This window comes from Exophiala mesophila (assembly GCF_000836275.1).
Source record: "Exophiala mesophila strain CBS 40295 unplaced genomic scaffold supercont1.2, whole genome shotgun sequence".
NCBI lineage: Eukaryota > Fungi > Ascomycota > Eurotiomycetes > Chaetothyriales > Herpotrichiellaceae > Exophiala > Exophiala mesophila.
Window position 1 is genome coordinate 2,412,039 of NW_015622505.1, and position 22,276 is coordinate 2,434,314.

Genomic DNA, 22,276 nt, shown 5'->3' on the forward strand with positions numbered 1-22,276 from the left:
CTCCTTGGGGTTGGAAATTCCACAGTGTTTCTTCTACGGTGGATTTTATATAGGTTTTTAACATTGCACGTGTAGTGGTTTCTAAGGTAGTCAAGCATCCATAGCATGTCCATTGTGTCACGTGCGTCAGAACCACCCTGGCTTTCCTGAACTCCGAGCAGGTCTGCTGCTCATTCCATTGCTTTTGATATTATTAATACTACTATACCCAGTTTAGCGGCTAGATTCACCGCTACGATTATAAAGTACTGTACAAAGAGGTAGTGTATTGCGTACAAGAGCAAGAATGTGGGTTTTGAGGGCGGGCCATCCTCATTCAGATCGGCACTCGCCAAAGGACAGTAAGTAGCGTAGGCCTCATCAGGGATGGCTTGTTTTGAATGTGTTTGAAATGATCGTGTCGAGCGATTTACTCTAGCTCGTTGTTGGTAGAAGCAGGCGGTCAGGTGATTAGCGACGAGCGAATTTCGGACTTGGGATGTGGTTTTCCGGTCCTTTGCCGTCGTCTCACACACACGTGATTGCAATTCAGAATGGCGACAATATGGCTGGGTGGCTGGCACGACACGTGATAACTCCGTTGCCAAGCAGAGCAACTTCTCGCTTGAACGGACGAGCCCCAATGAGGATTAGCCGGTTACGTCCAGGTGTGCCGGTTTTTCCGTTCCGCAGAAAGCACCCAAGCCGCGGATGAGCCAGTAACCGCTGGCCACCAACTCCAAGGCAACCGCATCCACTGCACCTGCCTACATGGGTTCTGCATGTCTGCATGCCCTGCGATTGCCTGGACCGGATGAATGTGGCTCCTTCCATTGCGAGGGACGGGGGTGCATGCTGTGGACTAGGAGATTGTCACAGAGACGAGACAGGTAGCTGAGCCACCCATGCCCACCACACACCATTCACCACACTTTGTGTCCGCTAGCCACACAATTCCCCAGAATGATTGCGGTCGTTGGGGCTGAGAACAGACATGTGGACTTTTAGGTCTAGTAGTGTTTTTGCGCACTCATCAGTCGACGTCCATGCCGCCGCCATTGGCTACGGCAACAGGACGTGGACTGTGTAGTCGGTTGTAGTCAGCCCAGTTCTCCATGTGAGATCTCTCGGACGATGGAGGTTGGACGGCTTCAGGTCCTGGAGTTCGTTCTGCTTTGAGAACCTGCTCGCCTTCAAATTTCATAGGATAGGACCTCAAGTTTTGAATGCACGTGTCCCATGTTCTTCCCACGAGTTTGCCTTCGAGCAAATCCTCACTGAATAGATAGTAGCCCTCCTGGCAACTGACCAAGTAAGCATTGAGGCCGGAGCTCTTTAAAATAATCTGAGCGCCGTGAATGTATCTGGAGTAATGGTTTTCCAGATATTTGGCCCAACCTCTGGCGGCGGCTTGAATCGGTTCGTCCTCCGAGGAAATCTTGGTCCAACCGATACCTAAAGCAAGAGTGGCCTCGTCACATTCAGGTCGGTCCACTGCAGTCTTGGGTGGGCTGGCAGGTGCCGAACCCCCAGTGAGATCGGCAGGAATGCGAATGGAGTTCTGGGAGAGACGAACTGATTTGCGACTGGTAGGTAGCTTTGGTCGAAAGTTGGCAGCGGCGATTTCGTCCTTCAAGATCTGTTCATCTGCTTTCTGTTCGTACCAAGTACCAGTCTGGCTCTCGGCAGAAACTCCCATTCCTGTCTTGGGGTTAAGAAGAACCATACCCTCGCCATAAATGGGTTCTTCTTCGGGGATTGGAGCTGGAGCATCGGCGGATGTGAAGTATGAACCATCAGTGTCAAAGTCAAATGATGTGTCGTCGCGTGACCTCTTCTTGGAGGGATTTGTAGAGATGGGTGTCATAGAGTCTACTGGTGTCCATGTGGTGGAATGATGAGGGTATGAGGTGGGTGAGGGCTCATCTTGGTCCATGGGTTTTGGGGTGTCAGTGGGGGTGGGAAGTTGAGCCTGCTCCGACGTCGCGAATGACATATTGTCGAGAGGGTAGAGAATCTTGGTGGTCTCGAGAACCCACATGCGGTCCAGATTGAGACAAGAGGTCTTGTTGTTCAGGAAGACGGCCCACAGCACGGTGGTGATGAGGTAGAACCAATGGCAAGGAAAGACACCACCGACCAAGGTTGATCCCAGAGAAGGGATATAGTAGACAATGGTGAAATGGTGGTATGTATGTGGCAGTGAGGTGAGAGGGTGCCAGAGGTATAGGTGAGGGAAGGTAGTGGGAAAGACCTGGGGAGTTACAAGGTACAAATAGGGCAGTCAATTAGATGAGATGGATGGAAGAAGTCAAAGAGGTACAAGGTAAGAAGGATCCATAATATTACAACAACGAAGAGAGAGGCACGAGAGGGAGAATCTGGGGATGTTGCGGTCTGAGATGTGCTCTGATGCTTGGATTGTAGTAAAGAATTATTGATTGGATCCAGGGTCTGAGCGCGGGTTCACGGGTCATTGCATAGGATGACCAAAGCGCTCGGGGTTTGATGGGTTTTGGAGAAGCAAGAGTGCAGTGGCCAGAGGCCAGGAAAGGCAAGACAAGGCAAACCGTCAACTTACGAGCCGACGCCGACGAGCAACCATGATACGGCACTGCTGGGTCGCTCATGCCCGCCTTTCTCAAGTGCAAAGGGCAGAAAGGGCAAAGAAGAGAGGCACAAGGATTGCCAGGAACGAGGAGGCTGATCGGAGGACTGCCATTGGACGGTTGGGTTTGTGGGCACGATGCATGCTCTGCATAAGCAGCAGCCAGACACAAACAGCGAGAGGGCCGAGAAGGGCAGGCGAAGGTTACGGAGTCCTTGGGTGAGGATCTGTTGGCACGCATGGACCAATCGAGGCCAGTCAGCCCGTTCAGAAAGACTCGGGCATGTGGGCAGAAGGCGACTGACGAAGGCCCACAGGCCAACAGGCCAACAAGGGACTGGGAGGCAAAATTCCCGGAGATGGGCGAATCAACGGCTGGAGTTCGGAGGCTAAATGATGGAGTAGGAAAAGCTTCGTTGATGATTTTCATCTGTTTGGGAAAGTCCCAGCATGAGTTTTCAGATTCCCGCCTGCACATCTCTCGGGTCAGGCACGTAATGTCACATTAGGGCGACTAGGAAGAAGGCCAGATGCAATGATAATGGACATGATCAATTCTGGCTCGCTACCAAACTGGAAGTGAGCAGCAAGCCATAAGGCACCTATTTGGAAACGAGCACTTGGCATTAGGCATTTTGGCGCCCATTGTGTCATCGTTCAGGCTTGTAAAGTCCTGCCTCTCTGATTTTCTGCCCGCCCAATTCTTCACCATGAGGATCTACAACGGTAGTGTCCATCAGTCACATACCCCTAGGCCGCCACCACAATACTTTCACTCAAAGTACACGGCTTGTTGTCACACGCCTGTTGTCACGCCCAGCTAGTCTCCAGCAGTGAGGCTAATTTGTGCATTTCAAGTTCAATTATCTACCCTGAATAGGCGCAGAATATGCATCATCTATGAACTTCCGGGCATAATGACGCCATGTTTCCAAATGCAATGCGCCGACATATATATATGTATATATCATACAGGTCAACAAGTTCATGGCACCGCTGCAAGACGGCCAACAACCTCTGCGATACGCGGAATGCCCCAACCGCCCTCTATTTGTTAATCATCAAATTCACGCTGCAGCGCTTGCAACGTCTTTTCTCTCTCATCAGGTATAGCTGTTCATGTGCCTTGGAAGAGAACCACCAGCTATCTCAAGATCCAAGTCCAGTGTTCAAAATGTCCTTCAAGTTCTGCGTTTGATTAGGCGCGTAGGTGGGAGCAAGTCCACCAAGAAGGGTGAAGAGGGTTATCAAGACCAGTCCAAACACGACTGCCTTTCGTAGGGCAGGTCGTTGAACCCCGAATTCGGACCATGATCGTCCAGCCTGGCCGACATACTGCTTGAGCTGATCCGCTCCGAGCTTGTAGTACAGGAGGCCCCCAAGAGCAATAGTGTATCCAAAGTATTGAGTCTTGGTCACAGGACTGCCCCAAATCATGATAGATGCCGCAACGAGAAGAATATCTTTGAGGATACCGCAGAGCGTAAGGACCAGCGACGAGGTTTTCCCGATCTATCATATGTTAGGAACCCAGTCTTTGCTCCGGAAATATCGCTACTTACCAGGAAAACCACGGAGACATTGAGGAGGAACGCGACCATGGCATTCGCAACCAGGATGAACATGCCGACATCATAGATGTTTTGCATAGACATGCTTGGTACTTCGATCACCATGGCGGTCAAGCTGTTCATGATGGCGCACACCGGGGCAAAGTAGTAAAGTGACACAAGTGGATCCATCTTGAATTCTGCAGAGCTGAGCAAACGTTGAACCATAACCAGGCGTGTGGCTTCGAATGAGATACCTCCAGCCTGATAGAGAAAGCCGGTCAAGTTGAATTCGATCTCGCCGTAGGAAGCAATCACGACGCCCACGACGATGAAGGACACATTTCCGAGTGTTTTAAGACTGGGAGGGGCAATTCCGAGCGCCCAGGAGGTCAACAGGACTGCTACTGGCATGGTGGCCTAACTATGGTCAATTCGGAGTGGCTGTCACTTGCGGAAGCATCTTACCTTGAGCATCTGGATGAAAGACACACTCAGGTATAGATAAGCCTGATTGCCACAAATCAAACTCAAGCTGAAAAAGAAACCGATGGGTAGAATAGCGCGAAGGTAAACGCGACCGGTCATTTTAACAGTCTTTCGGCCATCAAGGAGAGTGGTTGTCCTCGCGAGGACCTGTGTCATGAAGGTTGCAAACACCATGTGCCTGTCAAAATCGGTCAGGAGGATTGAACATCTCGATGAGATTAGATTGCATACCATGCGGTCAATGTGATAGGGAAGCCTATAGATGGATAGTCAGCACATAGTCAGCTGCGACTCTCAGGGTGAACATACCAAATCCCAATGTGCTCAGAAGCCATTTGTTGAAGAGAATCACACCTCCACTGAAGCTGATCCAGGTACTGCCTGCGAGTCAGTCGTCAAGGACGGAGAAAATTGTGTGTCTAACATACACGACATAGAAGGCGGGATGAAGAGAAGACGGGGGAGGCGCAGGCTTCTCAGTAGCAGGGTTCGTGGTTGGCAAAAGTGATGGTGCTGGTTCTGCAGCTCTGGGCTGCTCGCCAGAAAGGCGAGCCTTCTTCTCGACGTCGGCCATTGACGCAGAGGATAGTCTGGGGGTGTTGTTGGCAAGAAAGTCCTGAAAGGAGAAGGCCCGTGGCGGCGACCGAGAGAAGGTCTTTGAGTGCAACAGATTGGCGGCTACTCGACGAGCATGCGAAAGCGAGGGTATTGAGTTGGACAAGGTGTTCAGAGCACAATGGATGAGATGACTCTGTCTACTTGCGGGTGATGAAGCGAAGGGAGTAGTGCGAAGTTGCGAAAAAATTAGGACAGGTGGTGAACAGCTGGTGCAAGATCAAGGAACGGTTGACATGCGATAAAGACGGCCAGCCGCATTAAATTCAGTGGGTCTGTTGCACTCTCACAGGAGTTGGTGACGAGTTTGGCAAGTTGGTGGCAGCGTGGCAGTCCAGGCAGTTTAGGGCCAGGAGTCGAGTACGGAGTATACTACTGAAATGGCGCGGCTGGGTGAACGAGAACTGGGGGCAGCGGGGGGCAGAGGGGCGTCACGATAAGCACCAGAGGTCCAAACGCAAACAGGTAATTGTGCTGATTTGCAGTGAAAGGCGCCTTTGAGCCGCTGCGACTGGGCACCTTTTTGGCCACGCAGGCTTGCTGGGATTGACACTTGCAAGTATGGCAGTGCCGCTGCAGGCCCCAACATTTTAGCACACCAGAACCTGTGAATGGCCAATCAAGACTCTGGCAGCAAACGCATGCCCCAGCCTAATGCCCATCAAGTCTGTTAGCCGCAGTCTAAGACTCCATTTCGCCCTCTCAGTGACAAAATCTTTTGCCATCTGCCAGTGGGATTTGAATGCTCGTCCCATCGCTGCCCACTGCTCTAAAACCGATCAACTGTCGACACGCGTCCACCAACCAGGATCAAGCTCACCACGCTGAAACGGTGCTTGAAAAAGGGGGATTATGGACCTGAACGCTTCTCCTGAAACCTCAGTTTTGGTGATTTACATTCAAGTCAAATGAGAGAAACATACCTACTGAGCCACGAGGATCGCACGCAAGACATTCTTGCGACTCTCGAGCCGTTCCAAACCCAAATCGAGCTATTGTCTTGCTGAGATCTAGACTATATATGGCCTCTTCCTCCAGGCCTATTCAGCGCAGCCACACAGGGCTCGCGGAAGCTTAAAACGGGTCTCGAAGCCCGACTCTCCACACCCTTATCCAGTTCTTTGGCCTTACATGCCTTATAACCAAGGAAATACCCGGGTCAAGAACTTATTTCATGGCTGAAAGTAGTGGCCGGCAGACAAGTTTTAGTTTGATGGGCTATCAGCTTTTGATCGATTTTGTGGAACGCAGACATCTAGACATTCTTGATTCGGATATCTGAGATCTGAAAGCTTGGTTGGTTGGAATGTTTCAGACGGAAGTAGAAAATTATGTCCCCTCAGTTGACGGAATCGATAAGGAGTGGTTTTCATTTCCAGGCTTTGGAGAGTGTACCACATGTCTATGTTCTTTAGGGTATGGTGATGGTAGGGTGGACATACACTGTACGTAGAAACCCCTTTCAATATCGACTCTCCTTTTTTGTATGGTTGCACAAGATGTCATCGACAAAGGGGGACAGTACTAAGCGAGACTTGATCAAAGGCCAAAGGCGTAACTGTTATAGTGTGACGTGAACCGTTGGCTGTTGACATGCTTGGAATCGCTGGATCGGATCAGGTCAATAGTGCAAAGTTCGGAACCTCGAGTCGCAACTGGAGGCGTTCACATAGGCTCTATCCGTCGCGGGATAAGTCACTAATTAAATAGTAGCAACACTTTAACCAGGATCTTTGTTCAATACCACACGGCTGATCTGGTGCCTGCCAAGGTAACTCTGATAGGGAAGACTTGCCCCCAACGCGAACGCGGCGCTGTCGTCTAAGAAATTTTGGAAAGCGGGTCTTGGGGCACATCTCCAAACAACTCGACGGGTCACCACCACTGCTACTTAGACTTATCCAACCTTTCTATACAAGAAACGTCTTCCGACCTCTTCTCAGCCTTGCAGTCTTCCAAATTCCACTCGTTCATTTGCTCTCCACATTCACAAGATGCCTGACATGTATACCTCTCCAATTGCGCTCTCTTAACCTGGTTGAGCTCCAACTAACGCTGGAAATAGTTCAGTCGATGTCCTGGTCATTGGCGCAGGGCCAACTGGCCTTGGTGCCGCCAAACGGCTCAACCAGATTGTGCGTCTGCCATTCACAAGCACTATACTCCAGAAAGGGACTGACAATAGCTAGGACACAGCCTCGTGGCTGATCGTTGACTCGAACGAAACTCCTGGTGGTCTGGCCTCGACCGATGTCACCAAGGAGGGCTTTGTACGTTTAACGCCCCCGGACATGTGACAGCAGCTGACGATGTGTCTTTTTCAGCTCTACGACGTCGGTGGCCACGTCATCTTCTCCCACTACAAATATTTCGACGACTGCATCGACGAGGCCCTCCCCAAAGAAGACGATTGGTATACACATCAAAGAATCTCCTATGTCCGGTACAAGGAGCTCTGGGTGCCCTATCCCTTCCAAAACAACATTTCGATCTTGCCCAAGGAAGATCAGGTCAAATGTATCGATGGAATCATAGATGCTGCTCTGGAAGCAAGAGTCGCCAACACAAAGCCCAAAGATTTTGACGAATGGATTGTTCGCAATACCGGCATCGGTGTCGCCGACATCTTTATGCGCCCATACAACTTCAAGGTCTGGGCAGTTCCTACCACCAAGGTAAGTCGAACAGCACCTTTTCCCCACCACCACGTCTAACTAGACACAGATGCAATGTCAATGGCTGGGTGAGCGTGTGGCGGCCCCGGACGCCAAATTGGTCACCAGGAACGTCATTCTCAACAAAGTCGCCGGTAACTGGGGACCAAACGCAACCTTCAGATTCCCCGCTCGCGACGGTACTGGAGGCATTTGGATCGCCGTCGCCAACACTCTCCCCGAGAAGAAGAAGCGCTTTGGAAAGAAAGGCACGGTCAAGAAAGTCGACGCAGACAAGAAAGAAGTCACACTAGAAGATGGCACCACGGTGGGCTATGAGAGACTGGTCAACACCATGGCTGTCGATGCGTTGGTCGAGGCCATGGGAGACGACAAACTCATCAAGTTGTCAAAAGGCCTATTTTACAGCAGCACACATGTCATTGGTGTTGGTATTCGTGGTACTCGTCCTGAGCGTATCGGTGACAAGTGTTGGCTGTATTTCCCAGAAGACAACTGTCCGTTCTACCGAGCAACCATCTTCTCAAATTACTCGCCATACAACCAGCCGCAAAAGGATGTCAAACTCCCGACTTTGCAACTTGCCAACGGATCTCGAAGACAGAGCATGAGCGCCAAGGAAGGTCCCTACTGGTCGATCATGCTTGAAGTGTCGGAGTCGAGCATGAAGCCCGTCAACCGCGAAACACTGCTGAAGGATTGCATCCAGGGCCTTGTCAACACAGACATGCTCAAACCAGAAGATGAGATTGTCTCCACATATCATCGTTGCTTTGACCACGGGTATCCAACACCTACCTTGGAGCGCGAGGGCGTACTGAAGGAGCTTCTCCCTGCTCTTCAAGAGAAGGGCATCTACAGTCGAGGCCGATTTGGTTCGTGGAGATACGAGGTGGGCAACCAAGATCACTCATTCATGCTGGGTGTGGAAGCCGTCGACAACATCTTGAACGGCACAGTCGAGTTGACCTTGAACTATCCCGATTTCGTCAACGGACGGCAAAACACTGAACGAAGACTGGTGGACGGTGCTCAAGCCTTTGGCAAGCGTCCCGCTTAGGGTGTCGTGACCGGCCGAAGGATGACAGGCGGCAAGACGGAGTTGGGCGGTCGAGTTGAGACCTCTGGAAAGGAGTCGTTGAATGCCAGCGGTGGAACTGCGACTGCAGGCAAGGACGGAAATTCGCGAGTCCTCAATCGGAATGGTAGATATATTACTTGCAGCATTGTACAGTCATGATAGACGGGTGTTGAGATCTGGCGCCAAAATACAGTCCACAGACCATTGCATATCTTCTGCACATATGCGTCGAATCATTTGTCTGTGATGGACGAGAAGAAACCTTCTAGCGACGAAAAACGGGTCATCCAAATGTGGGCGGCGATGTTGATGTTTGCGTCGATTGGTCATTCCATCGGCAATTGCAGAGACCGGGGGGACGAAAGAGGTCCATAACCCTGGCGGGATAGTTCCCAGACGTGGTTCTGGGTAGATTATCCGACCTTCAGCTCCTTTATCGACCTTCGTCGGCTGGAGCCTGTTCTCTGAGCTTCGTCGTACATCCATGGATAGTGGCCAGTATAAATCTCGGTGCCGTCGATCTCAAGTGGTGAGCATATATCGATAAGACAGACCATGATCATAGCAGCCAACATTCAGCCAGAGGCTACTTTATCTGTCTTGAGTTCCGCTGACTTTCGTGGGACTTTATTCAGGACAAAACCAGAGTAATCGAAAGAACTTCCAGAACCACCAAGAATATCAATCTTCATATCCCATTCAACACCTTGACAGTTGAGAAGAGGTTTGAGAAAGTGAGGTTGGCGGTATGAGACGTAGATAAAGGTGCCGGTGGGTTTCAGGACACGAAAGACCTGGAATAGCAGCAAATCGAGTTAGAATTCTTCCATGATCAAGCAGGCAATCTTCATATGATAGATACGGGTGTCTCAAACAAAGCGTACCTCTCGAATATATCGACCAGTGTTGTCTAGAACCTCATCAGGCGGGTCCCAAGGACTGCCATAGATCATGGCGTCCAGAGTTCCCTTGTCAAAGGCAACATCCACGGACTCCGAAGGGATTTGATTCATGCAACGGACGTCAGCCTGCTTCCAGGTAATGCCCTCGATATCCCGGTGCTTAATAGACATGGCTTGTACGACAACTGTGGAGAAGTCGACGCAAAGCTGGTTTTTATATCCTAATTTTGCTAAATCTTCTGGTATTGTCTGTGACATGGGTCAGCTTTGAGGTCTTGAGATGCGTTGTAAATATGTAGAAACTCACGCTATCTCCTGATCCTAGATGCAGGATCCTTGGACTCGTCTCTGGTTTTCGGACTTGGAAAAGATGCTGGTCGAGGAATGGTTGGAGGTCACTGAAAGATCTGAACCATTCGTGCACTTGTTCATTGGGACCGACTTCGGCGTATCGTTCATCCCAGTACTCGGAATGAGCTAGACGCTTCAACTCGGCTGTTGTCATTGACATTGCGAGGCGTGTGAGGATATTTGAAAGATTTTTTGTTTCTTTGGCTGGAATGGTTTGCATTGCTTGAAGTGCCTCTCACGTGTCAGAGGAAGTTTGGTGGAGGAAGAAGTCTCGGGAGAACTTCGGGGCTCACATGACTTTTGGGGAAATGTGGCAGTTTCGAAACCATGTACAATCTGTCATATCAGGATGGAAGTCAACATGATCCAGTCGTAGACCTCGACGACTACAATCGAAGACACAAATCGGAGGAAGATCACGACATTCTCGACTTACTCATGGTGTAACTTTCATTTAAACCTCACTCGATCTACCATCTCCAACCAGTGTCGACGCGAGGCGCGACCCATCCGCCAACATGTTAGCCTTCCTTGCACCCTACATCTCGAACCCTCGGCAATCCCTCTCACAAGCCCTCAACTTTGCCCTCGTACTTTCTACAGCCTTTATGTTATGGAAGTCATTGTCAGTAATAGCCGACTCACCGTCACCGATCGTTGTCGTCCTCAGTGGGTCAATGGAGCCTGCGTTTCAACGAGGGGATCTACTCTTCCTGTGGAATCGAGACAAGACGGCTGAAGTTGGGGAAATCGTGGTCTACAATGTCAAGGGCAAGAATATCCCAATTGTCCATCGTGTGGTGAGGAGTTTTGCTCCAGTGGCGGCGGTCGAGGCAGATGAGAGGTAAGTGCGCCGTGGCTTGGGAACATGATCGGTACTGACGTTGTTCTGTCCTTGCAGTGGTTCAATATCGCTTCCCTCACCCAAACTCCTGACCAAGGGTGACAATAACATTGCCGATGATACGGAGCTCTACGCAAAAGGGCAGAGTTACCTGGACCGGAATGCGGACATTATTGGAAGTGTGAGAGGCTACGTCCCAGGCGTGGGCTATGTGACGATCATGCTCAGTGAACATCCTCGATTAAAGGCTGCGATGCTGGGCTTGATGGGCTTAATGGTCATGCTCCAACGAGAGTAGTCCGATGTGGTGGTCAAAGAATTAGGTCATGGTTGATGTCCTCCAGCATCACAACACCACGAGCCTGGCGGTTTCGTACTGACCGTCATGAAAAGGGCTAAACTGGGCCATGAATCATGACATCAGGCGATCTCAGCCATCTGAAAGACCCATGACGTTAGGGTTGTAGATGGTCATTATTAGAAAAGCTGAATCGGCCCCCATAGTGTTGGCGTTGTTGGCCTTGCTTCCAGCCCAAGGGCCGCAAGAAATAGAGCAGATAGCCGCCCGTACCACCCTTCTGCCCAGAGCTGAAGGGCTGGACATGTTCCAGGCCACCTAGAAGGATTGGCCCAGTCGAGAAGAGAAGCGTGTGTCGGGTCTCAAGTCCTGATGATTGTCACCAATCAGGACCCATGGAGCTGCATCCATCTCTGGTGTTCAGAATTGTCTGAAGAAAGAAGAATTCCTTGAGATCCATCTCTTTGGAAGAACAGCCTTTGGACAGCCAATCTATTCCAATTCCGTTGTAATGGGGAATATGATCCCTGAGTACATGAAACAAACTCCGTTGTTAGGGCTGACAACATGCGGGCCGGGAAACATCAATCGCATCATCAACACTTCATCATCACTCAATCAGTGACCAACCTCTCTGAGCCTAATCCTATACTTATCCGTACGCACATGGTTGGCGAGTTCCCAGGGTGCCACGGCCCATGGGTGCCAAAAGGTTCGAATGAATAGGGGGGCCATGGATGGTCGCCCCCAAGGCAGGAATAGCTTCAGCCTTAAGCGAACAGCCTTTGACTTTATTGGCTTGGTAGAGCTTAATTGCTTCAGCTGAGGATCGAGGGGGTCTGTCGCAAATAAGGCTGCGTGGCTGGCAGACACACCAGATGAACCCTAGGAACACCGGGTAACTACAAATGGGCGGCAGACAACCAGAGACAGAGACCCCCAGGCATCCCTGGGTTGTTCATCGGGTGATGATACTCCATCTACGGAGTATGCTCAGGCTGTGCTGCTGTCTATCGTAAATGCAGCCAGCATTCAAGAGGATCTGGGACTTCCTCCGACCCAGCTTGAAGGCGAATCTGCTTTCTCTCACTCGCCTAAATTAAAAGTACATACTATTACTGTCGACGTCAATCCATCCTTTCACTAGCTCCAGAAACAACCTGAGACGCCTTATCATCCAAGACGCATCGACGTCGGCAGGATTTCTTGATCTTCTTCCGCCTGTTCCACAGAACCATCATATCTCCTTACACACGCGTATACGAGTCCTCCCACAAGATAGCTTGGTTCGTGTACCAGAGCCAGATCCAGTCTCAGCCTGATCGCCGTTGGCCCTGACGATTACGCCAACCTTGTGTTCCCATGTCGCGACTAGTTTAGATACAGAGTACCGAGTTCCGTCTTCCACGCTCAACTTTCTCTACCTTATTCTATTCTCAGACACACTCTCTCCATCAGGTCGATTATCACCCTTAGTTTTGTCGTCGACGCCTCTCGTTTCAGGTCTAGAAGATCTCCTGCATTCGCTCACCTGGATCCTACCGGCACTTGTTATCGTGTCGCCGCCATCGTTCTGCGCGCCACTCGACCACCATCCCAACCTCAATCAACCCCCTGCTTCTCTCCTTGTCCAATTCACATCACCTGGAGAGATCGTGGCGTTCCCTTGACCCCGAGACGAGCCAATCCTTATTGTTCTGCAGAATTCCTTCTGGCCCTTTGAAACGATTTCTGGCCAAATCCTCGGTCTCAAGCATGTTGTCATTGTTAACCACTTTCGACACACTTGATCTCACCAACCACATATCTGGCTGACCGCTTTGATTGGGTTTACAGCCGCTATTATGGACCATGACCCTTGGCGTCATTCTCGCCCATACCCGGCTTCCACCGCCACAGACGAAGACGGCCTCCTGAGCTCCAAGGCTCCTGCTAGGATTACTGTGGCTTCCGCCATGGAACCTTCTCCATATCAGCAGAGATTCGATGCTCGGCGAAACTTCATTGCTGATGACGATTCCGAGTCTTATAATTTTCTTGAGCCAGCCACCCCTTTCAAGGAGCCACGACCGCGCGCCTCCACATCGACCACCGCCAATGTGTTGCGCAAAATCACCATCAGAAACCCAATGTCCCGCAGCGTCAAACGCTCACAGGGGCAAGAGTATGCGTCGTTGGACGACGATGGCGACCTTGGGACCCCACAAGTCGATCTCTCATCACTCGCGGGAATAGGCTGGGAAATGAACGATATGTCTGGTGGCCAGGTGACAGACACCCTGGAACCAGACACAGAGTATAATGTCCCTGGGCCTGCCCGAGACAAGCCCAAGTTCCGTGAATTTGTTAACAAGCAGCATTCACTAGGTGAGGGAATGAGAGATGTCGGGGTCCAATTACGGCGCGACCGTACTAAGCTCGTACGGCGCTCTTCAGCAGAGCCATCCAACGCCGACAGCACTGGCATTGATCGCGCCCGCACGGTCAGAGAACTCGGACAGGACTTGGCCCAGAAGAAGAATATCATCGTCGAGGTGGAGGAGGCTATCGACTTGAGTGTCCTCGAGGGCGGCCATCACGACAATCGAGTTACTCGCAGTTTCACCACGCCCGATGTCGCAGACTCCCCTCCCGAGCCCCCGACCAAGAGCTACTTCTTCCCCGAAGATCCCCAGATCCCTAATTGGAAACCATGGTCTCTGAGATCACCATACATTTTGTCTCTCCTCGTCCTCGCGCTTGGACTCGCCGGTTTTCAGGAGTTTCTCTGCCAAAGGTCGATCCAGCTTGCAGAGAAGGGGAGTGGCATCCTGGCCTTCAACGAGGTGGGCGAGGTGTCCACCCTTGACTTTTTCGCCTGGAAGTGTGAGTGATGCTCAAGTTTTGAACCGTGGAGCAGAACTAACGCCTGACAGATCTCCCCACAATGATCACCATCATCTATGCAGTGATGTTTTCCATCATGGACTTTGACATCCGTCGTTTGGAACCCTTCTATCAACTGTCACAGCCCGGTGGCGCGAAAGCAGGTGCCAGTCTCAACCTGGACCATCTCACCATGTTTCAATACTTTATTCCCTTCAAAGCTTTTCGCCTGAAGCAGTGGGCCGTGATGGTTTCGACCACTGGGAACATCCTGGCTTCAATGCTTGCTCCGGCTCTGCAGAACCCATCGGTTGACTTTCAGACCAACGGCGAATGCACAGAGCCCGACTCGACTTGTCCGGACGGTGAGACTCGGTATTGGGTCAGGATTGACGGAGTGTGGTCACGTCTGCTCTCGGCGAGCTACGTCTTGGTGGCCATTGTCCTAGTAATTCTTTTCATTCAACTTCGAAGAAAGTCGGGCCTTTTGAGTGACCCCAAAGGTATCGCGGGAATAGCATCCATGGCCACCAAATCCCACATCCTGCAGGACTTTGCAGGACTCGATGAAGCCAATCGGGGTGAGATCCACAAACGTCTGCAACACCGGCGCTATGTGTTGTACAAGTCTTCAATCTGGCAAGGTGAATGGAGTGCCTCGAGTGAAGTGTCTCTCGACAGCGAGAAGAAGCTCACCAGCCCGCACCCCTACCTACTGCGCACCAACGGGGCCATACCATTCCTGATTTTCATGGGAATTTGTCTTGCTTGTGTTCCGCTCATCACATTAACGCCTGCTCGAGCGGTTCCCAACAGTGCGCCGTGGCTTCCAATTGTGGTAGCCACTTTACTGAAGCTGTTGTTCAATACTTTTGAGACCGACGTGCGACTGATGGAACCATTCTACGTCCTCTCCAACGGCAATGCAAGGCCAGAAAACAGTTTGACGTTGGACTATCAGTCAACGGTATATGGCATATTACCTTTCAAAGCCCTATTCAATCGCCACTACCTGGTGGCCTTGGTCGGGTTCTCGTCGGTGTTATTGGATGTCCTCACCGTTACTGTCAGTTCATTTTCGGTCGATTCTCAAAAGTTCCTGACGACCAGCGGCGGAGACTCATCTGACGGAGATGAAACTTATGTATCCTTTTGGGCCTCTCTTGCCCTTTCCGTCTCGATCCTCGCCTTTGTCATCTTTGTGACCACGTTGGTTTATATTCGACGGCGCCATCCGTTTCTTCCACGGGAGCCATCCACCATTGCCGCCGTGTTGGCCTTTGTCTACGCCAGCAACATGTTGGAGGACTTTATCGACACTGAAACCCTCAACAACAAACAGATGGAGATCAAATTAAAGTCTCTGAATAAGAGGTATGGCTTGGGGTGGTTCAAGGGAAGAGATGGGAAGCTGCACTGTGCAGTCGACGAAGAGCCCATGAAGAGCCGCTATGTGCATGGGAAGCCATACAGCATGGCTCAAGCCGGTCCACTGCAACCGGCAGACACGTTTTATACGGTATAGACAATGAGGGTCAATCTCTCGGTACGAAGGAGGATATTTTTGGCGTCGTGGTTTAAATGCCAAGGGGGGTGGAATTTGGAAAGGCCCGTCGGGTCACGGATGTTATTGAAATTCTTCCAATCAAGCACGTGGATTTGGTTTGGCAGCACGATTTGTCGCCATCTGAAAAGCAGTCTGGTTCCCAGCCTCATGCTCATGTTTGACGTACACGTGTTGACATTTAGAGACTTCTTTGTTCAGCCTTGCGGCATGCCATGACTGTACATGACATAACGACTGTATGCACACGACCCAAAACTTGATTCCCACAGAGGCACAACTCACTTCCAGATAAGGCCGACGCGTATGCCTAGCCACTGAGAATCTATCAGGTGGGATCTCGATCATGACTCAGGTAGAATCTACTGTTCCCAACTGGCGAAGATTAACGACCATGAATCATTGGCCCGCAAATGACGATCCGATCCGATCATAGCAAAACAACAACTGCTTGACCCGTGGGTGGGAGGATTTTCAGTGTAGAATGGAGGTTGACATCGTGGGTGGCGCCGCAACCACCAATGCCACCATCAGGCTGTACCCGCTCCTGCCTCTTGAAGAACCACAGGCTCCAGTGGCAGACGGGCAGGCGACAGGCAGGCGCAACCACCAGCAAACAATTCAACAGGCAAGTGCCAACAAAAACCAGGCCAAGCAAGGGGACGAGGGGACTCGCGGCAGGTGCGCCCGTGCCCCCTCCCCACCACAACGACGCACATGCCTTCCCTGGCTGGCAACAAACGCCCATGACGTCAACTCCTCAGATCATTGAGACGATGTCACAAATACTTCAGAATTCTACATCGACGACATAATTTCTCTTGTCCCATCTCCCAAACTCTGGCCAAACCCTCCTTTGGACAGCAAGCATTTCTTGCGCTCGACTGATCTCCTCGTTGAACCAGGTCTCCTTCGCCCGTGTGGCTCTCGACCATGCCTGCGCCGGGCTATGTCTTTCGCGATGGCGGTGCCACCCCTCCTCCAGAGGAGGATCCCAACTCGGAATTTCGCAAGCGTATCACGGATGCAACAAAGCCAATTACAGCTACCGAAAAGGCTCCCCTCGGTCAGAACACCTCGACCAGTCACCAGTTGGCCACCGGAGAACACGAAATCCTAGGTGCAGCCCAGAAGGCCGGTAAGGAGGACCGCATCACTAATCTAGGATGGCAAGCCAACGCTGTAGGTGTAGATACTCTGGTGGGCGGACTACCGAACGATGACCTGTGGACCTTGATCAGAAGATTCAACAAGGCAAGTTCATTTCCTGTCTCCTTTCCATGACAAAATGTACTCATGACATGGCCAGCAAATGTACCATGTCAAGAAGGTCCCCGTGGCTCCACCCGGAGGTCTGGATTTGAACATTGCCGACGAAGATGACTTTTCTCCTGACAAGTTGCGATCCAATCTGGAGCGACTATACATGACCGTCATTGTCGGTTTGATCGGCTTCGGCAAGCACATCGCACGCCTGAGATCATGGCGAGAACCACGACGCACCTCTGCATTCGCCGTTACCTATGCTCTAGCATGGCTTTTCGACATGATCGTTCCTACAGTCCTCGCTACAATCGTTATCCTCATTACCGTGCCCCAATCACGTAACATCCTCTTCCCTCCAGCGCCCTTGGCCCTCGTCAGCCATAAGAGTGGTGGAATACAGAAACCAAAGGCAGGTGTTTTGGGCAGTCACGACAGCGTCACTGGAGCCCCTGAGAAATACAAAGGTGAAGCAGTTGAGCAAGAAGCCAGCAACATGGTTTCAGGTTTGGCTTCAGTCGCCATCTCCAGTGCCGCCGGTCAACACGACCAAGCTTCTCCAGATGAAGAGGGCGGTAGCAAGACTCTGGATGAATCGGTCCCGGATCCTACCAAGATGGCTAATGTCGCCGCTGACGCCTCTTCATCTGCGGCAGGCGGAGAAGGTGAACACGACAAAACCAAACAACCGATGGAGCAAGCTGTCTGGGCGCAGATGCGACCTGCCATGCATATCGTAGGCGATATTGCCGACGGCTGGGAGCGCTTCGCCAATGCACTTTCTCCCACTCCTCCTTTCTCACCAAACAAGCGTTACCAACTCGGGGCCCTGTTTGCTCCTCTTCTATTAATCTCCCTCTTCGTCAAATCTCAATGGGTCATGAAGACTTCGACTTTGATTGGGGGTCTTGCCTTCTTCACAGATCCTCTCATGCAAGAAGGAATCAAGTGGCTCAATGAAAACGTCCCTGATTGGCCCAAGTATCTCGAGATTCGCAATACCCTACTGAAAGGTGTTCCAACCAACGCTCAGCTCACCGTTACTTTGTTGCGCATTGGCGAAGCAAATCGCGCCCCAATTCCTCCTCCACCAGCTTCGCATCTACCACCACCGGATAAGCCCGCTGATGTGGACAAGGATGAGATTACTGATGCTGGGTTGGATGCTTCCCACTCAGAGATTGAAGATGCAATCACGCCCGATACGCCCCCCAGCTCGGAAGACGCACCTCAAACTTCCACACCAAAGAAAAAGGGTGGTATTGGTGCAAAGGTTCTTTCGGCCTTCAAACACACCACCGCCGGTGCAGTCGAGACAAAATTAACGGCAGACTCAGCCAAAGCTGCCTTGGGGTCCACAAATGCGAAGCAGAAACTCGGTGTCCTGCCGTCCAAGGCGGAACAGAAAACCCGGCCTGTCGAAGGTCCCACCGAGTTCAAGGCGAGATGCAACGGGAAAAAGGGAGCGGTATATGTCGACAGCTCGGTGTCACCCGCGAGTGGTAATCGGCCTGCCTCACCGTGCGTCTATTTCACTCGCCATTTGGATCAGCATGAAGCCGTCGAAACAATGCCTGAAGATCCACTTTGGGCCACAGCAATCACCGACATTGTTGAGGTCAAGAAGATTGGCGGACTGGGATGGAAAGGCAAAATTGTGGTCGGCTGGGCAACAAGCCGACAAGTCAAGGATGGCATTGAGATCAAGACTGTCGATGGCAAGACTTACAGAGCGATGGCTATCGTACAAAGAGACGAGCTGTTTAATCGTATCATCTCTATGGGCCAGCAAGTGTGGGAGAGCTATTGATATGCCTGGCAAGAAAATTGTCGACGACAGACGACTTGTGACAACAGAAACTTGACATGTATTATATGATTGATAGTAAGAAATGCGTCATGTGATGAGTAACTGCTTGGTGGGGTTCAGACCTCAATTATTGCTTGATACTTCAAAGCCGCGGTGTAGTCAGGTCTATGACGATTCGATTAAAGGCAATTGACTGTGATAACGGAGTACGAGTTCCTTGTAGTTCCTTGGTTTAATCTATTGACAATCTCCATGATCGAAATTGTTGGAAAAACGACCGAAAGTATCTCGACAATGGCATCACTGTCGCAGCATCGCCTCTTCCCACTCTTCTCTCTCCTCACCAACCTCAGCGCCGTGGGTACAGCAACCTACCATCTCCGCAATTGGCACCAATTCAACTACGAGGAACACGAAGCGCGTATGGACGAGTTGGAAGGCACGCTTCGAGGACATATCGGGTAAGACGAACAGATATTCCCATTCTCCCAAAATGGGGATCCGTGAAACTATCCTTCTGGAAACAGCCTCTCCCATCCATCCATCCATCCATCCATGTTATATCAAGTCCAAAAGGAATAGACTAATTCTCCCGCCCCCTTGGGCATACATGTGTCTACAGATTGATTGAAGAATCATTAGATCGTTTAGAAGGGAAAGCGACAGAGGCGGGTAGAGGGAAAAAGATGTAAGTTTCAAAAAGAAACAAAAGGGGGGCCCGGTTTAACTCTTTTGTTGTTACTCTCTATCCATGTGTGAAAGAAATACCTTACTGATGGGTTTTGTTGAGTGTCTAGGGAGGAGTATCATGGGAAAAGAGGGAGAGATGAGAAGAATCAAGGACAACGAGGTAAGAATGATGGGGAGAGAGCGACAGAGATAGTGAGAGCGGAACTCAGGAAGTGATCTCAAGGAACTTTTAGAGCAATGTGATTTGATCCTAATATTCTTGACCGACTTGTACTTCGTTTGACAGACCTGAGGTTCAGCCTTGTAACGTCACATGTCCAATGATACACGACATCACTGACACTCCGATTGGATTGGCGTCGGTGACACACCAAAGTTATACAAAGAGCTTACTCCTTAGGTCTATAGCTAAGTTTCAAGGTAGTATAGACTAAAGTCTCTTAAGCAACTAGGTTTTATGCCTAAAATTGCTTGCTTGGCACCTATATATCCGTAGTGTATGAGTGGGATGGTGCCAGGCGCAGGTCACGTGGACTGCTCTAGACTCAGTCGAGAGAAGTTAGCGCCTTGGCAACCTCTCCATCAATGAGGTTCTGAAGTATTTTGAGATATTCGCGCAAATTATCCCAGTCGAATCAGATGTCAGTCTCGCTTCAGAGGCGACGATGTGAAAGCTCTCGAGATATCCGTCCCGAGCACCTTCAACCAGTCGCACAGGCCATTGGACTACCGCAAGAAATGGTGAATACTTGTGCTCAGCTGACACCCTCTTCTCCTAACACTTCTTTTCTTCCCGGCCCTTCTGCTGCTCTACCCTCCATTTTTCTTTACTCTTGCTACTAGTATTCCAGTAATTACTATTGGCAGGAGCTGAGCTCCTTGTCTCCTTCCTAAAGTCTATACCAAGGTCCAAATATGCTTCGCCCCTGCCTCTATCTAGCCTGGGAAGAGGTTTTCTCCCTCTTCCTCCTCCTCCTCCTCCTCCTCCTCTCTCTTTTAGCTACTAGATAGACAATGACATTGGGTGATTCTTTACCCATTCAATGCTTATGAGTTCGTTCTCGTGTACGTCCATTATCTCATTAGAGAGGCCATTTCCCCCCTAGAATAAGCCATTTTTTGCTCGGATCGCTTCTTCCCATGGCTGGCAAATCCAACGACAGTGATATGCCTTCCGTTTGCAATCATGTAGAATCACTATCTTCGGCAACAGCATCTTCTAAAGCAGAATGAAGGCGCCGCAACTCATGGAGTTCCCTCGGCGCTCCAGGCCGTTCACCTCTGCCCGCCCTCACACTCTCACCAGTAGTAGATGCAGTTCTATGAAGTGTAGTACCGCTATCTGGAACTCCGCTGAGCGACGACGTTTTCTCTTGTTTGTCGGAACGGCTTCTCGATTGGGTAGATGAGATGCGCCGGACGGCGTGGGTGGGCGTCTGGCACAAATCAAAATCATTCGAGAGCCGAAAACGGCTTTCGGAGGGTTGAGTCGATGCCACGCTCGATCTCCTTCTTGTGATAGCTCCACCATCGTAACCGAGACCCGATATTTGGCGGCTGTTCTTTTCTCGTTCCCTTTTTCGCAAGTCATCCTCCCTGTCTTGGATCATTCCACCACCGAGACCTGCATATCCTGGCTCAACATCGTCACCGAGACCCTCGCGTTTCAATCTACTCATTCGTACCTCTGGCATCTCCGGCATCCCACCCAAAGAAGCTAAAACATTGTCGCCAGTGGCGGTGAGGCAGTCCATAACTTCCAATTCATGGCAGGTGAACAGATGAGGCAAGATTTTCCAGCGAAGCGGGATCAACGCCACAATCAAGATGGGAAATCCAATGGCAGCAATTGTCTGGCTGATGGCGACCGAGGCTGCGAACCCCAGGAATTGCCAAAATAGGTAATGCCAGATCTGGCGACGGAGGACCGAATTCAATGGATCTGAAGGACGCTGAAAGGTCGGATCCCGGAAGAGAAAGGCCAGTTTATGTGTGAATATTGGGTTCGTCATGATACTGCCCATCCCGACGGTGAAAAAGACACCACTAATGATGGCACGGGGTATGAGAGAGAGGACCTTCAGTAGGGGTCCGGTCATGGTTCCAAAAAGTGCCAAGGCCATAAGGACATGCGATATACGCTGCTCCGCCACATGGCCTGCCACGGCCTCCTTGCGGATGATGGTAGGCTCCGTGTCATCTTTCGTCTCGATAACGTAGGGTTCGTCTTTATAAAATGTAAGAGAGTCGGTGTGAACTGGTGCTTGTGGGACAAGGCCATTAGGGAGCGGTATATTCAAGATACCACCAACGAAGCAGGTGCATCCTAACAAGAAGAAGTCCCAGTGAAACCCGGCCGGCTTTTTCAGCGGAAAGTTGCGGGCTTGCGCCGTCAATGAGGAAACATTGTGATCATAGTAGAACAGGAGCGTCATGAGGAAGCCGAACGGGGCAGCAACAAAGACCCATTTTGCGGACAATGTCCAGAAATCCACCACCCACGGTCTATTGACTGTTGGAGAGAAAGCACGAGTGATCGGAAGGTATTCGAAATCCGCGTGCGCCAGGTTCCCTGGAAAGTGGGTGAAGCCGGTCCACCAGATCGTCGCCAAAGGATAGGCATAGTCTGAAAGGATGGTGCGCAGCCACCCGCGCGTATAGGTTGTTTGGCCGATTTGCTCCAGCAAATAGA

At 50.9% G+C, this 22,276-nt stretch overlaps 7 protein-coding genes across 8 annotated transcripts; 4 read left to right on the top strand and 3 right to left on the bottom strand.

The window, feature by feature from the left end:
* Positions 1 to 7: 7 nt before the first annotated feature.
* PV10_02686 (uncharacterized protein) lies at positions 8 to 2,355 on the bottom strand. The gene has a single exon (XM_016367032.1). The coding sequence runs from the start codon at positions 2,018 to 2,020 to the stop codon at positions 1,013 to 1,015; it is 1,008 nt and encodes a 335-aa protein (XP_016226550.1). The 5' UTR covers positions 2,021 to 2,355; the 3' UTR covers positions 8 to 1,012.
* A 1,083-nt stretch (positions 2,356 to 3,438) lies between these two features.
* PV10_02687 (uncharacterized protein) lies at positions 3,439 to 5,572 on the bottom strand. Its single transcript, XM_016367033.1, has 6 exons — positions 5,055 to 5,572; positions 4,936 to 5,003; positions 4,858 to 4,882; positions 4,606 to 4,804; positions 4,150 to 4,557; positions 3,439 to 4,099 (listed from the first exon to the last, which is right to left on the bottom strand). The coding sequence occupies exons 1-6, from the start codon at positions 5,198 to 5,200 to the stop codon at positions 3,737 to 3,739; spliced, it is 1,209 nt and encodes a 402-aa protein (XP_016226551.1). The 5' UTR covers positions 5,201 to 5,572; the 3' UTR covers positions 3,439 to 3,736.
* A 1,508-nt stretch (positions 5,573 to 7,080) lies between these two features.
* Positions 7,081 to 9,594, top strand: PV10_02688 (uncharacterized protein). The gene is made up of 5 exons (XM_016367034.1): positions 7,081 to 7,246; positions 7,307 to 7,376; positions 7,431 to 7,511; positions 7,566 to 7,916; positions 7,966 to 9,594. Exons 1-5 carry the CDS (start codon positions 7,236 to 7,238, stop codon positions 8,974 to 8,976), a joined length of 1,524 nt encoding a protein of 507 aa, XP_016226552.1. The 5' UTR covers positions 7,081 to 7,235; the 3' UTR covers positions 8,977 to 9,594.
* Positions 9,391 to 10,410, bottom strand: PV10_02689 (uncharacterized protein; the record flags this gene model as incomplete). The annotated part of the gene is made up of 3 exons (XM_016367035.1): positions 9,391 to 9,791; positions 9,882 to 10,148; positions 10,207 to 10,410. The coding sequence occupies 3 exons, from the start codon at positions 10,408 to 10,410 to the stop codon at positions 9,573 to 9,575; spliced, it is 690 nt and encodes a 229-aa protein (XP_016226553.1). The 3' UTR covers positions 9,391 to 9,572.
* A 195-nt stretch (positions 10,411 to 10,605) lies between these two features.
* PV10_02690 (signal peptidase complex catalytic subunit SEC11) lies at positions 10,606 to 11,942 on the top strand. The gene is made up of 2 exons (XM_016367036.1): positions 10,606 to 11,094; positions 11,152 to 11,942. The coding sequence occupies exons 1-2, from the start codon at positions 10,769 to 10,771 to the stop codon at positions 11,390 to 11,392; spliced, it is 567 nt and encodes a 188-aa protein (XP_016226554.1). The 5' UTR covers positions 10,606 to 10,768; the 3' UTR covers positions 11,393 to 11,942.
* A 633-nt stretch (positions 11,943 to 12,575) lies between these two features.
* Positions 12,576 to 16,172, top strand: PV10_02691 (uncharacterized protein). The gene is made up of 2 exons (XM_016367037.1): positions 12,576 to 14,257; positions 14,308 to 16,172. The coding sequence occupies exons 1-2, from the start codon at positions 13,237 to 13,239 to the stop codon at positions 15,780 to 15,782; spliced, it is 2,496 nt and encodes an 831-aa protein (XP_016226555.1). The 5' UTR covers positions 12,576 to 13,236; the 3' UTR covers positions 15,783 to 16,172.
* Positions 16,173 to 16,641: 469 nt separating this feature from the next.
* PV10_02692 lies at positions 16,642 to 18,999 on the top strand. 2 transcript variants are annotated; one of them, XM_016367039.1, is made up of 3 exons: positions 16,642 to 16,959; positions 17,014 to 17,075; positions 17,131 to 18,999. In XM_016367039.1, exons 1-3 carry the CDS (start codon positions 16,755 to 16,757, stop codon positions 18,892 to 18,894), a joined length of 2,031 nt encoding a protein of 676 aa, XP_016226557.1. In that variant the 5' UTR covers positions 16,642 to 16,754; the 3' UTR covers positions 18,895 to 18,999. The 2 variants fall into 2 exon arrangements, with proteins under 2 accessions (XP_016226557.1, XP_016226556.1); XM_016367038.1 differs by having other exon boundaries at positions 16,642 to 17,075.
* The last annotated feature ends 3,277 nt before the right edge of the window (positions 19,000 to 22,276 follow it).

Excerpts from the sequence above, each read along its gene's own strand:
- PV10_02691 (XM_016367037.1), top strand. The coding sequence starts at position 13,237 with ATGGACCATGACCCTTGGCGTCATTCTCGCCCATACCCGGCTTCCACC. Across the intron at positions 14,258-14,307 it reads TGACTTTTTCGCCTGGAAGT|ATCTCCCCACAATGATCACC; the intron begins GTGAGTGATGCT and ends AACGCCTGACAG.
- PV10_02687 (XM_016367033.1), bottom strand. The coding sequence starts at position 5,200 with ATGGCCGACGTCGAGAAGAAGGCTCGCCTTTCTGGCGAGCAGCCCAGA. Across the intron at positions 5,004-5,054 it reads CATCCCGCCTTCTATGTCGT|TACCTGGATCAGCTTCAGTG; the intron begins GTATGTTAGACA and ends ACTCGCAGGCAG. Across the intron at positions 4,558-4,605 it reads CTTTCATCCAGATGCTCAAG|GCCACCATGCCAGTAGCAGT; the intron begins GTAAGATGCTTC and ends GACCATAGTTAG.
- PV10_02688 (XM_016367034.1), top strand. Across the intron at positions 7,512-7,565 it reads ATGTCACCAAGGAGGGCTTT|CTCTACGACGTCGGTGGCCA; the intron begins GTACGTTTAACG and ends TGTCTTTTTCAG. Across the intron at positions 7,917-7,965 it reads GGGCAGTTCCTACCACCAAG|ATGCAATGTCAATGGCTGGG; the intron begins GTAAGTCGAACA and ends AACTAGACACAG.
- PV10_02686 (XM_016367032.1), bottom strand. The coding sequence starts at position 2,020 with ATGTGGGTTCTCGAGACCACCAAGATTCTCTACCCTCTCGACAATATG.
- PV10_02692 (XM_016367038.1), top strand. The coding sequence starts at position 16,755 with ATGCCTGCGCCGGGCTATGTCTTTCGCGATGGCGGTGCCACCCCTCCT. Across the intron at positions 17,076-17,130 it reads TGATCAGAAGATTCAACAAG|CAAATGTACCATGTCAAGAA; the intron begins GCAAGTTCATTT and ends TGACATGGCCAG.
- PV10_02690 (XM_016367036.1), top strand. The coding sequence starts at position 10,769 with ATGTTAGCCTTCCTTGCACCCTACATCTCGAACCCTCGGCAATCCCTC. Across the intron at positions 11,095-11,151 it reads GCGGTCGAGGCAGATGAGAG|TGGTTCAATATCGCTTCCCT; the intron begins GTAAGTGCGCCG and ends CTGTCCTTGCAG.